This window comes from Heloderma suspectum, chromosome 5 (assembly GCF_057233095.1).
Source record: "Heloderma suspectum isolate Gila_16-S chromosome 5, 16-S_ref, whole genome shotgun sequence".
NCBI lineage: Eukaryota > Metazoa > Chordata > Lepidosauria > Squamata > Helodermatidae > Heloderma > Heloderma suspectum.
The window spans coordinates 207506304-207528969 of record NC_139462.1 but is presented as its reverse complement, the minus strand read 5'-3'; the positions used below and the strand labels follow the sequence as shown (position 1 = coordinate 207528969).

The 22666-nt window shown below is 46.6% G+C and overlaps 1 protein-coding gene across 1 annotated transcript in view; it reads right to left on the bottom strand.

Moving 5' to 3' along the window:
• Positions 1-22666, bottom strand: part of CCDC7 (coiled-coil domain containing 7) — a 360733-nt gene that overhangs the window by 53073 nt on the left and 284994 nt on the right. The window contains exons 58-61 of the mRNA XM_084859830.1: positions 18671-18787; positions 12031-12156; positions 1174-1275; positions 755-853 (exon numbers count right to left, since the gene is read on the bottom strand). Coding sequence (XP_084715956.1) covers positions 755-853; positions 1174-1275; positions 12031-12156; positions 18671-18787 — 444 coding nt within the window. The remainder of the gene's footprint in view (positions 1-754; positions 854-1173; positions 1276-12030; positions 12157-18670; positions 18788-22666) is intronic.

Here is a 22666-nt window from a genome sequence, read left to right as displayed (position 1 = left end):
CCCCGGATGCTGTATAGGGGACATAGGACTGCTCCCTAAGGGCGCAATCCTATCGGGATAGGTGGCTGACTCCGAACTCAGAGGTGACTACCTATTCCATGCAGGGCAGGAGCAGCACAGAGGTGAACTTCTCCTCCATGCTTCAGCCACACGGCATTCGTGGCTAGACAGCCGATTTCAGCTGTCTAGCCACAGGACGTCAGAGCGGGGGCGGGGGGAGGCCAGACGATGCATAGGAAGTGTCAAAAAGGCACTTCCACCCTCCCCGCCCCAGCCTGCCCCCAGGAATGCCCCATTTTCACTGCTCTTACGAGCACGAGGCCAATCCATGCTGCCTACATGGCAGCGCAGGAGGGGGTGGAGGTCAGTTCTCAGGGAACCAACCTATCCTATGGCCATCTAGCCACTGACTAGCAGCCATAGGATTGTGCCCTAAACTAGTTATGATGGAGAGGAAATAAATGGCAATTACAAATTATGGGCATGATCCAAACTAATGTAAGCACTTTTGAGTTCTATTGATGTCAGTGGGAGAGCACATGCTAGTTTTTGCCCCAAAATTGAAAGCAGGTGTTATGATGTTGTATACATTTAATTTAGTTACAGTGAACTAGTTAAGGGAAAGGAAGGAAAAGGTGGTTTATAAAAAGAAGCAGGGTTTGATTGGCATGATGGACAACAATGAAAGGAATTAGATTCATTTCAGCACATTAAATTCCAAACAATCTAATGCTATAGCTATTTGTATACTTACCATCAAGTCCATAAGTTTCTGGGTATTCTTCTAGAAGAAATAGTTTCCATTTCTCAATCAAACCCCTTCTTTGTTCTTTCAGTTTGTGCACTTTTCTTTCTACAAAAGCAATCAGATTTTAAGGCACTTAAGGCGCAATCCTACGCATGTTTAGACAGAAAGAAGTTGTACAACTCCCAGCATGCTGGCTGGGGCATGCTGAGAATTATAGGACTTTTTTTCTGTCTAAACATGCATAGGATTGCACCCTTAATGGAAAAAAGATGCATTTAAAGATGTTTTATTGTCTGCACCAGTGGCTTTGTGTTTGTTCACTATATCTTGTGTTCTGTATAGATTAGCTGCCTAAAAGAATCTTCAACCTATATCAGTTTGAAGAACATGTTACTGTTCCCACAAGGTCCTAATATTATACTCACTCATACTGTCCAGCTGAATATCTGAAAAAACTCCTGTTTCTTCCAGTTCATCCAGTTTTGACTCTAGTCTTGAAAGCTCTATCAAATCATTTATTTTTCTCTCTAATGTAAAAAAGAAAACAAAACACCTATAGTCAACAACTTGTAGCAGCCATATCAGGGGTCAGACTAAGTAGCCTCATGCAGTCTCATGCTTCATGTTCTTGCTGAGCTCTTTCTCCCTTGAATATATTGTTGTAAGCTGACGAGACACAGGAATTCCTTATCTTGTCAAAGGTCATACAGTTGTATATCTTGTTCTCTGCTGTTCTCTTCTGTTCTCTCCTTATCATGGCTACCCTATAACCCAGTTCTTGTATTATAAACAATAGTGCTAAGAGAAGAAATGTTGAGGATTGCAACCCCATGCGGGAGGGGGAGGAGGAGCCGTTTCATATGTGTCACAATGTCTATAAAACCAATGTGCTAATGTAAATCGGGGCTTCTGGCTCTTTGGAAACGATTCCAGCCTTAAGCCCGTGCGTTAAATAAAGAATCTCTTTTTCCTTCACTCCGTGGTCTCTCTGACTCTGGGTTCTGCAACAAACTGAAAGCATTATTTAATATTTCTGTTTAAAACTACAGTAATATAAAATTAATGAGAGACTATAACAAAAGTGGATCTTGAAATAGCAAGACTGAATAATTTGAAAGCTTTAATTTGCATTTTTCACAGCTAGAGAAAATAACAAAGATGCAGCCCCTAACCACTTCAGTAGTCCTACATGAGAACAGCACTTGGTGGATTGGGAGAAAGAGAGCCTATCTGGAATACCACTCATATAGAAAAACTGAGTCTTATGGCTCCTACACACCAGGCTTTTATCCTGTGATTGAGATTGCTCCTTCACAGAAGTTTGCAGGCTGTTTATATGACGCTATGACCCTGCCCTGACCCTCCTGCACTAAATGACCTTTGTTCCATTTTTAAATAGATCATAGATAAGGAACTATCAAATAACCCCTTTGTGTTCCGCTTCTGTGTTCTTCTTCAGTTTCCTCCGTCAAAAGAGTTAAAGTGGGAAGAAGAGGAGTGAGATCAATGAAAGATAATGGAAGACTCAGATACATGGAGAAGGGGGGCGGAGGAAGTGCATGTAAAGGGAGTCAGTGGTGATCCTGCATTTAAAACAGAAGCAAAAAGCCCCACTTTAAATGCAGGATTTTAGTAGGGATGGTGGAGAATTCCGCCACGGACTCCAATGAGGCCAGATTCTTAGAATCCGGGCCCCCTGGAGTCCGTGGCGGAACGGACCACTCACCTTCACCACCCTGCGAAGTTCACACCAGCTGGATCCTACCTGCCGCTGCCAGGTCCGGGTCCGTCCGCTGCCAGACAGTGGACGCAAATGGCGTCCAGCATAGTGGACGCCATTTGTGCTCCTGCTCTTTGCCGTGATAGGCTACGTAAATCTTTACATAGCCTATCACGGGAGGGAACAGGGACGCAAATATGCCATTTGCGTCCCTTTTCCTTCACGCGATAGGCTACGTAAAGATTTACGTAGCCTATCACGGCAAAGGGCAGGAGCACAAATGGCGTCCGCTACGCCGGATGCCATTTGCATCCGCAATCCAGCAGTCCAGCAGTGGGCGGACCCAGCTGGTGGCTCCGCAGACTCACCGTGGAGTGGAGCCGGCCAGGGAGGATTCCGGGGGGGAGGAAAAGATCGCCTCCCCCCCCCGTGGACCCGGGTAGGTGGGGTTCATACACCCCTAGATTTTAGGCTGGTGTAGAAATGCCCTTATAATAGCGTAAGCCTCCATGAGTCTTATGGAGTTGCAGTGGAAGAGGAGACAAAGGCAAAGTGGTGAGTGGGCTGGAGTAAGCCTAGGGGACTGTCCTTTCCATTCTGAGTCACCATGTGCTCACCATGTGCTCCTGAGAGCTCCAATTGAATTGAGGGGGTGTGGCCTGAGTACTCCCAGCAGCTGTGTGGGCGGGGAGTTTCAGTCTGTTTCCCACCTCCTAGCTGAGCAGAGCAGAGGAAGCTCCTCCAGCAGGTTTAGGGGCTATACAAGCAACCAAGCTCCCAGAGAGCGAGCAAACAGGGCAAGCAAACAGGAGTTTGGCAGGGGAGGTCAAGGGGGAGGTCCCTAACAAATTTTTTCAATTTCTTTTCTTGGAACACACACTTCCATACCAGTGTTAACCCCCAGTGTTAACCCCCAGTGAATACAGGACAAAGCACAGGCTATCCCAGTACAATCAGAAAGCTAGAAATATAAAGGGAATAGAGACTATGGAAGGAAAAGACTCTCCGGTGGTGGTGACCTGCAAGGTGTGTGCAATGTTTGTTTTCTTGCCTGAGATCAACATGGCCTATATGTGCAACAAGTGCAAGTTGATTACACTAGAAGAAAAGGTAAGAGGACTGGAGCGGCAAGTGTCGACCCTCCAGGGAATAAGAGAAGACGAAGAGTTCTTAGACAGAACAATGGAACTACAGCAACAAAGTGAACAACAGAAGCTTGAAGAGCAACAGCAAGCTGAGGCAGAAGAGGAAAATGCTGAAGTGAGGAAAAATGAAGTAGAGGATACTCCTTGGAAAAGGGTGAAGTTAGGAGCAGAAGAACTAGAAGCCACTCTGTACCAGTGTAAGCAGTGGAGCTATGGAACCTTTTCCAGGTACTTGAGGATGAGACTGGAAGACAGCCTGCAGAGGAAGAATTACAGGGGACCCCACATGAGAGCAATCAGGAGGATGAATGTCAGTCAAGCAGAGGCAATGAAGCCAAGGCCTACAACAACAACAAGAGAAGAGCAGTAGTAGTGGGAGACTCTTTGTTGCGTGCGATCAAAACCCAAGTATGTCGCAAAGATCCATGGACTTGCCAGGTACGCTGTCTCCCAGGAGGATGGATAAGAGACGTGACTGAAGGGTTGCCTGCACTCATAAAGCCCACTGACAGGTATCCCTTTCTTCTCATCCATGTGGGAACAAAGGATACTGCCAAGCAGAGCTTCAAAGAAATCATGTCAGACTTGAAGCTTTGGGAAGGAAACTCAAAAATGTTGGGGCCCAGATAGTTTTCTCATCCATCCTTCCAGTAGTTAGAAGAGGGATAGAAAGGGAAAGAAAAATACTCTGGGTGGATGACTGGCTACAAGGTGGTGCCGACGGGAGAGATTTGGATTCTGGGACCACGGGCTATACTTCCTGGAAGATGGACAGTTGGCAACAGATGGGTTGCACCTCACAAGGACTGGGAAGAATGTGTTTGGCCACAGCATGAAGAACTTCATCAGGAGGAATTTAAACTGAATCTTACGGGGGAGGGAGATGTAAAGTTGGGGAAAACAATGGATGAAAGTTCATGCACCACAACGGACACAACAACATCTCTAATAGCGCAAAATTATAGTCTTCAAAAACATGTAGGAAGAAAGCCAGACTATAAAAGACATGGTCTTCGATGTCTATATACTAATGCCCAGAGTATGGGAAACAAACAGAACGAACTTGAACTCTTAATACGGGAGGGAAACTATGACTTGATAGGTATAACTGAAACTTGGTGGGATGACTCCCATGACTGGAATACAGCAATTGAAGGATATAACTTGTTCAGAAAGAACAGAAGGAACAGAAAGGGAGGTGGAGTTGCACTATATGTTAAAAATACGTATCTCTGCACAGACATACAGGAGGAGGAGCTTGGTAGCCCCATCGAGAGCATCTGGATTAAAATAAATGGAGCAAACAATAAAAGGAACATGTGGTCAGAGTCTACTACCAGCCACCCAGTCAAGGAAAAGACAAGGATGAAACTTTTGAAAAATAGCCAATGTTTCAAGGAAGCATGATGTAGGGATGGGGGAGAATTTCTCCCCAAAACTTCGGGGGGCCAAGTGCCAATGTGTTCGGCCCCCCGAAGTAGTTTCGGGGAGAAATTCTCCGCACCCCCCCCGCACCCCGCACCCCCCCCGGGACGGGACTTACCTTTCACGAATGTCCCTCCTGGCGGCGGGTCCTGGCGGCGGTTCGTCAGGTCTTCGTCAGGGGCGGGGGCGGCAGCCAGTCTTTCGACCGGCTGCCACCACCGCCATTCCAATAAAAGTAAAAAAAAAAAAACGCCCCCGTGATAGGCTACGTGACGATTAACGTAGCCTATCATGGCTAGATTTGCAAAGTTAGCCGTGATAGGCTACGTAAATCGTCACGTAGCCTATCACGGGTGACTTAAAAAAAAAAAAAAAAGCGCGTATGGCTAATTGCGACCCCCATAGGGAGCCGCCATTCACGTTCCTTATTTGGTCGCTGTAGTCTACGTAAAGATTACATAGACTACGGCGACCAAATAAGAAACGCGAATGGTGGCTCCCTATGGGGGCTGCCATTTGCGTACGCGCTATTTTTTTTTTAAGTCACCCGTGATAGGCTACGTGACGATTAACGTAGCCCATCACGGCTGACTTTGCAGATCTAGCCGTGATAGGCTACGTTAATCGTCACGTAGCCTATCACGGGGGCGTGTTTGTTTGTTTTTTACTTTTTATTTCGCGGCCGGGCGAGGCGAGGCGCCTCCTCCCTGGCCTGAATTTCGGCCGGGCGAGGCGGGAAGCCTCCCCCCCGGCCTGAATTTCGGCCGGGCGAGGCGGGAAGCCTCCCCCCCCGGCCTGAACTTTGGGGGGAGCAGCGAAGCGCCTCCCCCCCACCGCGAACAAGCTGCGAGACCAGGTAAGTGGCTTTTGTGCACTCCTAGCATGATGTAGTAGTAGTAATGAGGGACTTCAATTTCCCCGATATTTGTTGGGAGACAAATTCTGCAAAACATGGCCCCTTCTAGGGATGTACGAAAGTCACTTGCCTTTCCTGGATTATGTTGATGGTGGGGGGGGGAGGCGCTCCGTCCCTCCCCCCGGAATCCTGAACGGGAGGGGAGGCTCTCCATTCCTCCCCCCCCCCGGAATCCTGGCCAGCCGGCTGTGCTCCGCAGGGATTCTGCAGAGCCGCCGGCCGGCTCCGCCAGCAGCCGGACATCCGGCCGCTGGCTAGCAGGGACGCAAATGGTGGCGGCCGTAGCCGCTGCCGTTTGCGTCCCTGCAGTCAGCCACGATAGGCTACATAAATGTTTACGTAGCCTATCACGGCTGACTTAAAAAAAAAAAACCCAACACGCATACGCAAATGGCGGCGGCCATGGCCACCGCCATTTGCGGTCCTTATTTTGGCACGTCTTAGTCTACGTCAAGATTTACGTAGACTAAGACGGCGAATATAAGGGGAACGCAAATAGCGTAGCGCTACACTATTTGCATTCCCCTTATTTTCACCATCTTAGTCTACGTAAATCTTGACGTAGACTAAGACGTGCCAAAATAAGGAACGCAAATGGCAGTGGCCGTGGCCGCCGCCATTTGCGTATGCACGTTCCTGTTGTTCTTTTTTTAAGTCAGCCGTGATAGGCTACGTAAACATTTATGTAGCCTATCATGTTTTTTTTTAAACCTAGCCGTGATAGGCTACGTAAATCTTTACGTAGCCTATCATGTCTTTTTTTTTTTTTTAACTGGAAATGGCGGCGGCGGCTGGTTGGAAGACCGGCCGCTGGAGCCACCGCCGCCAAACCGCCGCTGGAGCTGCCGCCGGAGCCACCGCCACCAGGAAGATCCGCCCCAGGTAAGTCTCGTCCTGGGGAGGGGCGGGGGGGCAGACCGTTCCGCCACCGATTTTGGGGGGCCAAATGCGCTGGCATTCGGCCTCCCCGAGATCCGTGGTGGAATTCTCTGACATCCCTAGCCCCTTCAAGAAATTCTGACTTGTGTTGCTGATAACGTCCTCCAACAAAAAGTGGCGGAAGGAACTAGGGGATCAGCTATCCTTGACTTGATCCTAACCAACAGAGATGACTTAGTGGATACAGTAGCGGTTATGGGAACTCTGGGGGAAAGTGACCATGTTATACTTGAGTTCTTGGTTCTAAAGGAAGCAAAAGCCGAGTGCAGCCAAACGCGTACCCTGGATTTTAGGAAAGCCAGTTTTAATCAACTCAGAACAATGATCAGTAAGGTCCCATGGCAAGCGGCTCTAATGAGAAAAGGAGTCCAAAATGGGTGGGAGTTTTTTTAAAAAGGAAATTCTCAAGGCACAATTACAACCAACTCCAACAGGAAAAAAAGGTGGAAGACAACAGAAGAAGCCGTTGTGGCTTCACAAAAAGCTTAGAGATGACCTGAAAACAAAAAAGGACACATATAGGAAATGGAAGGAAGGTCAAGCTACAAAGGAAGAGTACAGGCAGGTAGCACAGAATTGCAGGGATGGCGTCAGGAAGGCTAAAGCTGAGAACGAGCTGAGGTTAGTGATACGGATGCCAGAGAATTCCGCCACAGATCTCGGTGAGGCCGAATGCCAGTGCATTCTGTCCCCCGAAATCCGTGGCGGAACGAAGCCCCCCACCCCCCACCCCACGAAAAGCACGCGAAACAGGACACTTACCTGGTGCCGCCATTTGCTTCCCTATTTTTGCCGTGATAGGCTACGTAAATATTTACGTAGCCTATCACGGCGAAACACAGGGGCACAAATGGCGTAGCAGCCACCATTTGCGCCCCTGTTTTTTTGCCGTGATAGGCTACATAAATATTTACGTAGCCTATCACGGCAAAAATACAGGAACGTAAATGGTGGCCACTAAGCTATTTGCGCCCCTGGTTTTTTTTTGCCGTGATAGGCTACGTAAATATTTATGTAGCCTATCACGGCCAAAAAACAGAAACGCAAATGGCGGCCACCGTAGCTGCCACCATTTGTGTCCGCAGGCTCCACACAGCGCCTGCTGTGATAGGCTACGTAAATATTTATGTAGCCTATCACGGCAAAAGCAGGGGCACAAATTGTGGCCGCTACGGCATTTGCGTCCCTTCGCTGAGCCGTGATAGGCTACGTAAATATTTACGTAGCCTATCACAGCAAAAGCGAGGACGCAAATGGCATAGCGGCCGCCATTTGCGTCCCCGCTTTTGCTGTGATAGCCTACGTAAGTATTTACGTAGCCTATCACGGCTCAGCGAAGGGATGCAAATGGCAGCTGCTACGCCGGCCGCCATTTGCGTCCGCAGACCTGCCATGCGGATGCACCCGGCCGGCGGCTCCGCGGAGTCGCCGTGGAGCGGAGCCGGCCAGGGTAGGATTTCGGGGGGAGGTACAGAGCGCCTCCCCCTCACCGCGAATGTCACCCTTCGAAAAGGTAAGTGACTTTCGTACATCCCTACTCAGAGCCTGCTTCAGTCGACTGTACCACACCACACCTTCACAGAGCCATCTGTCATCATCCACCCTGTGGGAAGGATCCCAGAAGACAGAGGGAGGCAGACAAGTGAATACTACCTCAGAGCCTGTTCCAGCTGACTGTCCCACTCTCCCACAGGGCAATCTACTACCATCTGCCTTCTAGGAAGGATCCTAATCACTTGTTTTTTTAAAAAAATGTTGACTGTAGTTTTATTTATGATAGTTTATATTACTTTTAAGCCTCCTTGAGAGGATTTGTGGTATTCTAAAAGGTGGAATATAAGTAAGTATAATAATACATAAATGTAGTACCTAGAAACATAAAAATCCTACAATTCCCATAGGTATATTTGTAAGAATATAAGAAGAGCCATGCTGGATCAGACCAAGGGTCCATCTAATCCAGCATTCTGTTTACACAGTGGCCAGCCAGCTGTCAACGGGAAACCCATGAGCAGGACACGAGTGCAATGGCAGCCTCCTGCCCATGTTGCCCAGCAAACAATAGGCATACTGCCTCTAATACTGGAGGTAGCATAAAGCCATCAGGCCTAGTAGTCATTGATAGCCTTCTCCTCTAGGTATTTGTCTAACCCCCTTTTAAAGCCATCCAAATTGGTGGCCATCACTATGTCTTGTGGTAGAGAATTCCATAGTTTTAACTATCTGCTGTGAAGTATTCTACCCCAGAGACCAACAGTAGTAGGCATATAATTCCATTAATACATGATATGATTTGAAAAACCTATACATTTACAGGGATATTGGACAGAAGTACATTTAAGGTACATGTGCAAGGATAAGAAACTTCAGGAATGAAATGCAGATGAGATTACATCCAGATTTTATAACATCCTCCAATGCTCCTTTGAAACATTAATTGAATACGGATGTGCAGTTGTGTATGCAGGACAAGAATGTCTGTGAGGTCCTTTGATCCATGTATATATCAATCAGCCTTTCTACATGTTAATTAATTAATTGCTATTATAATGTAACTATTGTAACTGGATGTGTTGTGGAACATCATGTACCTCAAAAGACCACTTCTCATTTGCAAGGAACACCTATGTAATATACTGAAATTCAGTCTGTATCTTTAGGCATGGGTAGGGGTGTACGAATTACTTACCCCATTCCGGTCCGGGGCATCTGCGAGGGGGGGGAGGCGATCCGTCCCTCCCCCTGGAATCCTCCCCAGCTGGCTGTACTCCACAGCAAGTCTGCGGAGCCACCAGCCGGGCCCATCCGCAGCTGAACTTCAGTCTGCTGCCGCGCTGTGGCCAGAAATGGTGGCCACCATAGCGGCCACCATTTGCTTCCCTGCATTAGCTGTGTTAGGCTACGTATATATTCACGTAGCCTATCACAGCAAAGATCCCTGCTATTTTCATGATAGGCTACGAAAATATATATGTAGCCTATCATGGCTAATGCAGGGACGCAAATGGCGTAGTGGCCGCTATTTGCGTCCCTGCGTTAGCCGTGATAGGCTACATAATTTATTTATTTATTAAATTTATTAATCGCCCATCTGACTGGTCACCCAGCCACTCTGGGCGATGTACAACCCACCATAAAACAATTTAAAACAATAAAATTTTACCATTTTTTTTTTTTAAAAATTACAGTAAATACATAAGTATTTACATAGCCTATCACGGCTAACGCAGGGACGCAAATGGTGGCCGCAGACTGGGGAAGCCATTCGTGGCCACAGACCAGGCACAGCGGACAGCTGACACCAGGTAGGGTCCATCCCGGGACAATTTCGCGGGGTGGCGGGGGGATTGCTCTGTTCCGCCATGGACTCCGGGGGAATTCTTTAGAATCCGGACTCACTGGAGTCCATGGTGGAATTCTCTAACATCCTTAGGCATGGGCCTGATGCTCACTGAAAAGGGGTATCTTTTAACTGTATAGCTACTGTAGCATATCAAAATCCAAGTGGATGCCAGCATAGCAAGTTTCAACTACTCATCTCAACAGATGAGCAGCAGACTCTCCTAGGATGTGACTATATTTATTTATTTATTATTTATTTATTATTAAATTTATTAATCGCCCATCTGGCTGGTCACCCAGCCACTCTGGGCGATGTACAACATACAATAAAACAGTTTAAAAAAATAAAATTCTACAATAAAAACATTTTCTAAAATACCCTAACCCACCCCAAATGCCTGCCTGAACAACCACGTTTTTAATGCACGACGGAAGCTCATTAAAGAGGGGGCATGACGGAGTTTCCTAGGGAGGGAGTTCCACAGAGTGGGGGCCACCACAGAAAAGGCCCTCTCCCTCTCCCCACCAGTCTAGCTGTCCTGGCTGATGGGACAGACAGAAGGCCATCCGAGGCTGATCTTGTTGAGCGGCCTGTCTGGTGCTGCTGGAGGCGCTCCTTAAGATAGGCTGGGCCGGAACCATATAGGGTTTTAAAGGTCAAAACCAACACCTTGAATTTGGCCCGGAAAACAACTGGTAACCAGTGCAACTCCTTCAGCACTGGAGTGATGTGATCTCGCCGGCGGCTGCCTTTAATCAGACGAGCCGCCGCATTCTGTTCCAGCTGCAGCTTCGGAACCGTCTTCAAGGGTAACCCCACGTAGAGTGCATTACAGTAGTCTAAACGAGAGGAGACCAGGGCATGTACTACCGATGGGAGCAGATGGTCGGGAAGGAAGGGGCGCAGCCGCCTATTTAACATTTTAAATTTGACTGGTCAATTCTCTATGCATTTTCAGTTGCAGTACACAAGTTGTGCACAAAGTATAAATTAGTATTTGGTCAAGAGAGAGGGTTACTTAAGGGCTAGCAGGTTCAGCCTGCCACTGAAGGGCCCTATGTTTTCTAAGGCTCACCCAGTACCACATATGTTGAGGGAGGAAATGGACAGGCAGTTAATGGTGCTGCAAGCAGAAGGTGCTATTTCTCTAATGCCTTTTAGTGAATGGGCTGAGACTATAAAGTTGCAGTCAATTCAGTACTAGTCACACACCAGTATCCTATTCCTAAACCCCAAGACATGTTCTCCAAGCTGGCTGGAGGCCAATGCGCCATCTCTGGGTTGTTTAGTATTGCATCCAAACCTGGACCGCTGGCTTGTGTCTTTCCCAACAAGCCAGAGAAAGAACCGATGGTTTGTTCTAGGGTTGTTTCTCTGGCTTATCTGGCTTGACACAACTATTGAAGCAATACTAAGCAACCCAGAGTGTCCCTGGGTTGTTTGGCTGTTCCTGCTTACAGTGGAAGCAACCAGGCACTGTGCACTAGCACCATGCCATGTTCATGACAACCCACAAATACTAAATATCTATTTTTAAAGAGGTTTTTCAAAATTAATATAAGAGGGATGGGTGATGATATCTCTGGAGCTCTGTCCTGGAGGCAGGTAGATCTTCACCCTCAGGCCCTGGAACACTCTTCTCCAGCAGAAGGACTGACTGTCAGTGGTCACCCTTGAAAAAGGGGCAGAGTGAGATGTGCTCAGTGGGGAGCAAGAGCTCGGTTCCTGATGGTGATGGTTTTCCTAGAGCATATAATTTTAAGACATTTCCATGGAATTTTATTTTGCACTTACTAACAGGTCTTGCCGTTATACTTTGGTCTGAATCAAAGCTCTCTGCGTCTTGCATATCTTCAAGAATTGCCTCAAGACGGGCAGCCAGAAGTGTTCTTTTCTCGGTTAGTTCCTGCATTTTCTGCTCTGCATAAAGGAATGTCCATATTACTAATGACAGTTTAGAACTGTTCTCTACAGAAGAGGCCAGGCCATGAAACTGGGTGTGTTGAAGGAGAGTGAGATTAAATATCATGGGAGATTTGTGCCCAAATATTTGCTATATACCTTTACCAGTCATGTTGGCACAGATTCATTTTGTCCAATAGGAGACATAGATAGTATCAGTAGCAGCTATGTTACAGAGTTGGCTCTAAGCTTTTATGCATCAAAAGCAATTGTTTGTAATAAGTTCCCCTACACTATATATACACACACACTATATATATATATATATATATATATATATACACACACACACACACACACATATACATATATACACACACACACACATACACATGCGCTGCTTGAGGGCAGGGGATAGAATGCTCTCTAAATCTCTAAATGCTTCTGAAAAGTTTCCCTGTTCAGGTGCAGAATCCATATGTGTGACTGCACAAAGACCATGAAGAAGAAACAGTACAGCTGTAAAAATAGAACACAATTTAAAATTGCAACATCATAAGCAACACGTCACCAAAAACAGTTCTCAATAGCAGCAGTACTACAGCACCAGAATGCCCATGCAGCAGCCATAAGATGCTCTGACCTTCAGCACTCAGAGAGCAGGCTATTTGCGTTCCCCTTATTTTTGCCGTAGTCTACGTAAATGTTTACGTAGACTAGACGTGCCAAAATAAGGAACGCAAATGGCGGCGCCCATGGGCGCCGCCATTTGCGTACACGCGGTTGTTTTTTTTTTTTTTTACTCAGCCGTGATAGGCTACATAAACATTTACGTAGCCTATCACGGTATTTTTTAAAAATCTAGCCGTGATAGGCTACGTAAATCTTTACGTAGCCTATCAGGTTTTTTTTGTTTTTTTACTGGAAATGGCGGCGGCAGCAGCCAGTCGGAAGACCGGCCACCACAGCCGCCGCTGCCGAACTGCCACAGCAGCCGCCAGGAAGATTCGCCCAAGGTAAGTCCTGTCCCGGGGGGGGGGGGGCGGGGGGGGCAGACCGTTTCGCCACCGATTTTGGGGGGCTGAATGCGCTGGCATTCAGCCTCCCCGAGATTGGTGGCGAAATTCTCTGACATCCCTACGAAGATGCTCTGACCTTCAGCACTCAGAGAGCAGGCCTCTGAGACCAGCTCCTAGAGTGTCCTCCCAGAAGTGGAAGCAGCGATGCTTGGTATCCCTGGAGAGGGACGTACGAGTTTGTGTGTGAGGGGGTTTTTTGTTGGGGGATGGTGTGTGAGTAGCAGTGGGCAATGAGGGGTTATCAGCAGTGGACATGAAGCAGCAGAACAGGTGGGGTGAGAGGCAGCAGCAGCAAATTCAGCAGCAGAGGATTGAAGGGTTGCATGTGGATCGTAGTTTGTGCACAACAGACACACTTCTTGTCACCAATGTACTTACCTCATGTGTGTTTGCACAAACAACAGAGCCCACCCCACAAAGCATTCAGCTGAGGTCATATGGGAAGCAAGCCTAATATCATAATTCATCAAAATTGGGAATATCCTGAGAGAGACCAGTGGACCACCATGAAGGGTAGATGGTGTTTGAAGGTAGAGGTGGTCTCTGAATGATTTGGGTTTCATGTCATAGGGTGCTTTAAAAAGTAAGACCATTGTGCCTGGAGGGAAGGCAGACACAAGACAAGGCAGGCTGTGCCACTGGCTCCTGAAAGGTGCATCAATCAGCCTGACAGAACTTGTTCCATATTTTGTATCATCTGTTTGTTTTGGTATTTTAAGAGTGTACACTGCTTGGGGTGTCTTGGCAGAAACAAGGATTATAAATCCATTAATTAATTAATTAAAGAATCAGTTGGGCAGCAGCATTCTGCTAGTGATGACATTTAAAGCCCTAAGCGGCTTGGGACCTCGATATTTGAGGGAGTGCCTCCCCCTGTATATGCCTGCCCGAGGATTGAGATCTGTTGGAGGGGCCGTCCTCTGCTTCCCGCCAGTGTGAGACATACACTATGGTGGGACATGGGAGAGGGCCTTCTCTGCTGTGGTACCCCGGTTGTGGAATGCCCTCCCCCTAGGGATGGCGGAGAATTTCTCCCCGAAACTTCGGGGGGCCGAGCGCCAACGTGTTCGGCCCCCCGAACAAGTTTCGGAGAGAAATCCTCCGCACCCCCCCCGCCCCCCGCACCCCCCCCGGGACGGGACTTACCTTCGCCGAATGTCCCTCCCGGCGGCAGGTCCGGCCGGCGGTTCGGCGGGTGTTCGAGCGGGGCGGGAGCGGCAGCCGGTCTTTCGACCGGCTGCCGCCGCCGCCGCCATTCCAATCAAAGAAAAAAAAAAAACGTCCCCTGATAGGCTATGTGACGATTCACGTAGCCTATCACGGCTAGATTTGCAAAGTCAGCCGTGATAGGCTACATCAATCGTCACGTAGCCTATCACGGGTGACTTAAAAAAAAAAAAGTGTGTACGGATAATGGCGGCCCCCATAGGGAGCCGCCATTCCCATTCCTTATTTGGTTGCTGTAGTCTACGTAAATACAATGCTATTTGCGTTGCCCTTATTTTCGCTGTAGTCTACTTCAACATTTACGTAGACTACAGCAACTAAATAAGGAACGCGAATGGCGGCTCCCTATGGGGGCCGCCATTCGCGTACGCGCTTTTTTTTTTTTAAGTCACCCGTGATAGGCTACGTGACGATTGACGTAGCCTATCACGGCTGACTTTGCAGATCTAGCCGTGATAGGCTACGTGAATCGTCACGTAGCCTATCAGGGGGCATTTTTTTTTTTTAACTTTCGCGTTCGCGGCCGGGCGAGGCGGGAAGCCTCCCCCCCGGCCTGAATTTCGGCCGGGCGAGGCGGGAAGCCTCCCCCCCGGCCTGAATTTCGGCCGGGCGAAGTGGGAAGCCTCCCCCCCCGGCCTGAACTTCGCGGGGGGAGCAGCGAAGCGCCTCCCCCCCACCGCGAACAAGCTGCGAGAAAAGGTAAGTGACTTTCGTCCACCCCTACCTCCCGCTGGAGGCCTGATTGGCGCATACATTGGTTTCATTTCAGTGCCAAGTAAAAGCATGGCTTCTTACCAAAGCCTTTGAGGGCTAAATGCACTTCTTAAAGTAGCACATGTGTTTTAACTGTTTTATTGTTTTAGATTTTAAATTGGTATTAGCTTTCTTAATGGTTTAATATGTTTTTAGCTGTTTAAATTATTTATTGTTTTATACTGTCTAAATTAGTTTTATCTGTATGCTGCCCTGAGATCCTAATGATATAGGGAGGGATATAAATGTTATAAAGAAAGAAATAAATATTTATTCAAAATCCTTTGCAAGTGTAGCCCCATGTAACACACATTACAGTGGTGTAGTGGCAAGAGTGTTGGACTGGGAGCTGGGAGATCCGGGTTCTAGTCCCCACTTGGCCATGGAAGCTCACTGGGTGACTTTGGGCCAGTCACACACTCTCAGCCCAAACTACCTCACAGGGTTGTTGTTGCGAGGATAAAATGGAGAGGAGGAGGATAATGTAAGCTGCCTTGGGTTCCTTGCAAGAGGAAAAAAGGCGGGATATAAATGCAATAATAAATAAATAAATAAATAAATAAATAAATAAATAAAGGTTACAAAAGTATGGATCAATAGAACAAAATTCCTCTTCTTCAGAAAGATGCATAGCCTGCCTAAAAGATGAAGCTGATAGGTACTCGTGGCCATCACTGACGCCTATCTATCTAGGGGCAAAATAGGTCTGGGAACAACCCAATCAGACAAGGAGTTTCCTACCCAATTTATCATACCAAGGAATCCAGAATGCTGAAACTATGGGTGCATTCGCATATCATGCTAAGCTACCCTGAGAAGAAGCCACCATGGGTGGGTGGTTTGTCCCTTACTCCCAACAGGCAATTGCCAACCGGCAGTTTCCCATGGTTTGTTTCTGCCTCGGTCCCTCTCAGTCCTCCACCCCATTACTGGCATGTATCCCAGGGGGCTTTGGAGCAGAAATCCTCATTTCCTCATTCCCTACGTCGCACCCTTTCTGCAATTGGTCCACTGCGGTTGCCAGCTGACAAGGGAAACCCCCTGCCCTCCTGCATCAGAGCTCAAAAAGGAAATAATTTTCCCAGCCCTTATGAATTAGGAAGGCATTTGCAAACTTAAAAAAAAATTCTTTCCATGAAATTTGCAAAAAAATTCCCTTTGTTCTACTGCTCCGCCATGAATTTTGCATCATTTCCCCTTCCATTGTAGGCTGCTTCATGTTACACTGAAGTAAGCACTCTCCTGCAGCTGAAAGCCACTTTCAGCACCCCCACCCTACTTCATGCTTGAAACATAATTATGTCAATGTCCTTGCCAATTTCATCCTCCATTTTGGTATTTCCCTTGCTAGTGAACACCTTTTATTTTTAAAGGCTGCTTCACGTTACACTTATGTAAGACCACCCACCCACAAAGCACCTTCTCTCCTGCAACTGCCAGCTCCATTAATAGCTGTCAGAGGTACATGAGGGTTACAGAGCATTGAATAGGATCACAAAAATTTCCCAGCATTCATTGCGGAGCAGTAGAACAGAGGGGAAAAGTGCAAAAATTTCATGGCAGAGCAGTAAAAGAGAAGAGGAAATGGTGTGAATTTCATGGCAGGGCAGTAAAACAAAGGCAGAAATTATGAAAAATTCCTAGCAGCAATCATTCACTCCTGGGCACTTGCGCAGGACCAAAAATAATAATTAAAAAATTTCGAACATATTTGGGACACTCTCCGATGTCCTTTCTTCAAGAATCCTTTAAAAAAATCTGTCCTGGGACCAAGAAGGGGGCAGAATGGTGACAGCACTAGTAGCAAGATTGCGAGGAGCAGCAGAGGTTTTCGCTGCTCTTGCCTGCTGGCTCTCTAGCCATTCTCACCAACCCACGAAAAAATTGCCCTGCTGGGTTCAGATGTCACACTAAGAAACCATGAGAGCAAGCCACCCTAAACAACCCTACTACAAGTGATGGGTTTTCAGGGTGGTTTGTTGGTGCAAAACTACCCACAATGGAAAATCCATGCTGGGTTCAGGCATCATGCTAAGCCACTCTGGGACCGTCCAGGATAACAACCCATCGTGGTTTAGCACGGTGTGCAAACCCAGTCTATGTATCAATATTTCTTCCATCTTGAATGGATTCAGCTTCATAATGTTTAACCTCATTTATACAGTCACTACTATGAAATTGTTTTAAAACCAAGACAGCTGTTCCTGGATGCTATATTAATGGAACACAGGGTTTCATCAGCATATTGATGATACCAGATCCTGATCTCAGGGTGATCTCCCTCAACAACGTTGTACAGATTTCAAATGACAAGGTAAGAACAAGCTGGTTGTTATTGTGTTTTAATTTATTTGGTTCTATGCTATATTTTAATTAAGATTTTGTTTTTAACCCTGATATTAAATAATTAATAAACAAACATCATATTTTAATCCCCAGGGAGCTGAGCTAAGCTGAGTGCTCCCATTAAAAAAGAAAAGAAAAAAGAATCATTCAAAAGCCAGACCTAATCACTATTAACTGTTCAAATGGGTTTCAGAATTGCATTGTCTATGGCTCCTCCTATATCAACCTGTCCATGCATTGAAGATTGTCAGAGGAAGCCATTTTCTGCATTCCATCTCTAGGAGAAGTGCATTGTGCATGTACATAAGAGACAGGCTCTTTCTGGTACCGTCCTGATTTTGGAATGCCTTTCCAAGAGTGGCATGTCTGGCACTGAGACCATTTGGGGGTGGGGAGTGTGCCACATTAAAACTTTTTATTTGCTCAGGGATTTAAACTACTGTGTTTTCAGCTGGTTGAACACTTTTTCCTGTCAATTTCATTGCACTGTTGTTTCATGTTGTTTTTAATTGTATTATAGATTTGAATTTTATATACTAAAATGATACTCATTTTTTGGCCGAATGCACAGTTTAAAATTTCAATATAATAAATAAATCATGCATTCTATCAAATAAATAAAAGCCATTTTGAGAGATCCAAAGATATCAGAAGGGAATAATTCCCCCCATCTAACTCCAGATGCAGTTTTTCCAACGAGAGCCCACTAAGGCCATCTCAGTCCTATTAGCAGAGGACTGGTTGAAAGGAGTTGACAGAGGAAGTGTCATCCTCATGTGCCTGCAGTTACTCAGCTCCACACATTTAATTACCTTCCCCAAAGAGGGAAAACTTGAAATACAGCTCTAATTCTGGCTAAATTATATCATAGGGTTGGGTCCAGTGTTCCCATAAGTGAAGCTCTGCTCATGGGAGGCTCCACTGGAGGAAAAGGAGGAGGCAATTTTTACTGATTTCTATTTCCCCAACAGTGATTTGTGGCCTGTGAAAAGCTGCTTTAGTGGATTGGTGGATCCTCTGGAACAGTGTGGGAGTTGTATGGTTCTGACCTACCTGACAGGTATAAAATACTGCTGAGGAGACAGGGCAGGAGTGCCCAACATGCTAATATGTAACACTTTACTTACCACTCATACCACCTGGCTGCATTACAATGGCCTGAAAATCTTTCAGCTCTTCCAGATTTAATTCCATATTTTCCAAAATCAATCTTCTCTGCTCAGAGATTTCATCTAACTCGCTTTCTATAAAAAGAAATATTTAGAATCATCAGCTGAAAAATATTCAAAATATCCTTATTATTTTTATGACTGAAGATTAATTATCCATTATTAAAGTATTTTACCATAAAAAAAGAAATAGCTGCACTCATTAAAGAAGGAATAGAAGGTACAGGAAAATGTTCTACAAAATTCAGTATATAAGGGAGCCAAGGGTTTATGCTCTGTTTATGCTCAGAATGTAAACCAGCTCCCAAGTTAGGTTTACTTAGGTGAAATATTATACTTAGGTTACATCATTTCTGGTCTACCTAAGAAAGCACTACTAGATGAGGAGGAGAATCATGTGACTCCATTCCCCCCTCCCAAGTCTTGCCAGTTTAGCATCTGGGCAAATACAAAATCAAGTGATTATATATATCCTCTCTTTCTACCTGCTAATTTGCTCTCTTGACCCTGTTATGGTAAATAGAGCAGGCACCATTACCTTGTTAGAACATTCTTCTCCATCTTTAGGTCATGTTGTGGGTTGGATCTTGGTGCAGAGGAATATATTTTGTCCTCCTTCCTAGACAAAGATCATATCCAGCCCCGCCCCCAGTCCAAACAGATCTCATTCCAAGATTCCAAAACTCCTACCAAAGGGCTTATTCCTCTTCTATACTGCTCTGTGACTCCACCTTTTTTACTCACACAAAACTCAGCAATTTTACATGAGCTTCTAAGGTCTTCTGTTGTGAATGTAATAGCTAGATTTTAGATTGTAAGCTCCTTGGGGGAGGGATCTTTCCTCTTCTACTCTTTAAACATCATACACATTAGTGGTATTATAGAAATCCTCCTCCTCTTCCTCATCTAGTAGTGCTTTCTTTGGTAGACCTATCAGAATAAAACCTTGACAGATTTTTTCTGGTTTGGCCCTGCAGATTCCATTCTGTTTCCCTCTACAGGCATCAACTCACTCTGTAGTGAGTCAAGCCAATATGTGGATTTCCTTCTTCTTTTTTAACAGCTGCAATTTCCACTTTTTTCTAGGGATGGCGGAGAATTCCGCCATGGATCTCAGTGAGGCCGAATGCACTGGCATTCCGTGCACTGGTGCCGAAATCCGTGGCGGAATGAAGCCCCCCTGCCCCACCCCCGTGAAAAGCGCACGAAACAGAGCACCTACCTGGTGCCGTTCATGGTGCTTTGCGATTGGCGGCCGCATCTGTGGCCGCCATTCGCTTCATGATTTTTCCCGTGATAGGCAATGTAAATACTTACATAGCCTATCATGCCTAATGCAGGGACGCCATTTGCGTCCCTGCGGAGGCCATGATAGGCTACGTAAATATTTAAGTAGCCTATCACGGGGAAAAAAAGGGAACGCAAATGGCGGCCGCTGTAGACACCGCCATTTACGTTCCCTTTTTTTCGCCGTGATAGGCTACGTAAATATTTATGTAGCCTATCACGATGAAAAAAAGGGAAGCAAATGGCGGAGGCTATGGCGGCTTCCATTTGCATCCCTGTGCAGCCCAGCAGTGGCCGGATGTCGCTGTGGGCGGCCCCGGCTGGCGGCTCCGGAGAGTCGCTGTGGAGCGGAGCCAGCCGGCGAGGATTTCGGAGGGAGGGACAGAGCGCCTCCCCCCCCACCGTGGATGTCACAAAATGAAACAGGTGAGTCGTTTCGTACATCCCTACTTTTTTCCCCAAGGTTCCACCATTTGTGCAAATTGTAACCTGTCAATGGGTAATTTGCACATGCCTCGGCACTGACAGCTTGGGAAAAGGGGACCAGATCCAACTTAGCAACCTGATCCTCAGGGTTTGAAGTGTTAAACTGACACTTGGGAACACCCCGCTTCCATTGCACACTTGCCTGAGTCTCAAGCAAGTGCTTTTAACACAGATGTAGCCTCTGCCCCCTTTTCCCAAATTCCATTTGCAGTAACCGTGGCAGTTGTTGACAAGTATGGGATATGTCTTTCCTGGGCTAAACAAAGTAATATGCGGAGAAGATGAAACTGACAAGGATATTAACAAGAGGGGAATATGCTTCTGTGGGGCTACATAGGGGACCGGAGGTCCTGTGATCATGTGCACTTGCACAAGAGTGGCAATGCATTTTTTTTAAAAAAAAATTATGACATTTGCACACATTTCAAGATCCAAATTTTAAAAAATATTTTTGCGCAAATTACAATTTGAGCAAATGGCGGAATGTGGGGGGAAAATGTGCATAATTCTCCCAATATCCCCCCCCCCAATCCAATGCAGTCCACCCTTGCTTACCACACCGGAAATGATGTGGAAATCTAACAGGCTTAAATGGAATGGATTACCCAGCGTCACACATCCCCACAGTGTTAGTGCTGGAGCTTTCTCAGCTTGTTGCACTGGGAGCTTCAACATACGTACTGAGGTCACTTTGTCAAGAGTGGCACAGGACTTCATGGCCTCCATGGCAACCATGGGTCTGTCCCAATTGCTATCTGGCGCCATTTATTCAGCAGGGCACACTTTGGATCTGGTTTTCTACATTGGGTGGGATGACAGTGATCATAGAATAGAATAGTAGAATAGTGGAATAGTAGGGTTGGAAGGGGCCTACAAGGCCATTGTGATCTGGGGATGGAAGAAATTTCTATAGCTCTGTTATCATGGGCATATCTCTACCTGGTGGGATTTAGACTTACTAGGACTCATACACTCTATGGGGAGGGGGGGTGCTGATTAAGATGATCCACCCCGGGAGACTGATGGATCTGGATGGTTTCCTTATGGCTCTTATGGATCTTCCTGTCACCTTGGCAGGTGATTCTGTTGAAGCCCTGGTTGACCTCTGGAATAGGGAAATGGCCTGGGCAGTTGACCCAATTGCTCGTGAGCATTTTCTCCTGTGGAGTGAACCCAAATGAGCGATGAAATGAGTGGGATGTCACTTATAGAAATGTTGTATGGAAAGTCATGTCTGATCAAACACAGGCTAGAGTTCATTTGAAAGCCTAGTCCATGTCAGTGAGGGAAGTGAAGAAATTGTACTTCTCTGCTACCATTATGTCTGCACAGAGTTGCCCAATGGAGCTTTTTTGGGTGGTCGAAGGCCTGTTATGCTTTGGTCCCCTGAGAAGAAAAGGTGAACCACTCAGTAGCCTATTGTGACCAATTGGTATAATGCTTTGCAGATAAAATTGATCACATCCGTGCTGACTTGGATGCCATAGTTGATATAGGTCCAGCTGATGTACCTTTGGCTTCTGTTTGTCTGGTTATAATTTGTACAGCCCAAGGATGTGGACAGGATCCTTGGAGAGGTGAGGCCTACCACTTGTGTGCTGGACCCTTGCTCTTCCTGGCTTATAAAGGGGCTGGGGAGGCTGGCTGAGTGGGTAAGGGTAGTGGTTAATGCCTCTTTACAACAAGTGGTGATTCCATTGTGCCTAAAAGAGGCAGTGGTAAGACCTCTGTTTAAGAAAGCTTTATCTGAACCCTATTGTACTGGATAATTTCCAGTTTCCAATATTCCATTCTTGGGCAAGGTGCTGGAGCATATGGTGGCCCTCTCAGTTCCAGGGATTGCTGGATGAGGCGAATTATCTAGATCAATTTCCATCTGGCTGCTTTGTTTGCCTTAGTGGATGATCTACCCTGGGAACTAAACAGGGGGAGTGCATCCCTCTTGGTTCTGCTGGACCTGTTGGCAGCTTTCAATTCCATTGACCATGGTATCCTTCTGACATGATTGTCTGAGATGGGACTGGGAGGGACTGTTACATTGTGGCTCTGATCCTTCTTGGAAGGTGAACCAAGAAGATGGTGCTGGGGGATTCCTGTTTGATGCCATGGCCGTTGGCCTGTGGTGTCCCTCAAGGTCCCATCTTATCTCCCATGCTATTTAACAAATATATGAAACCTCTG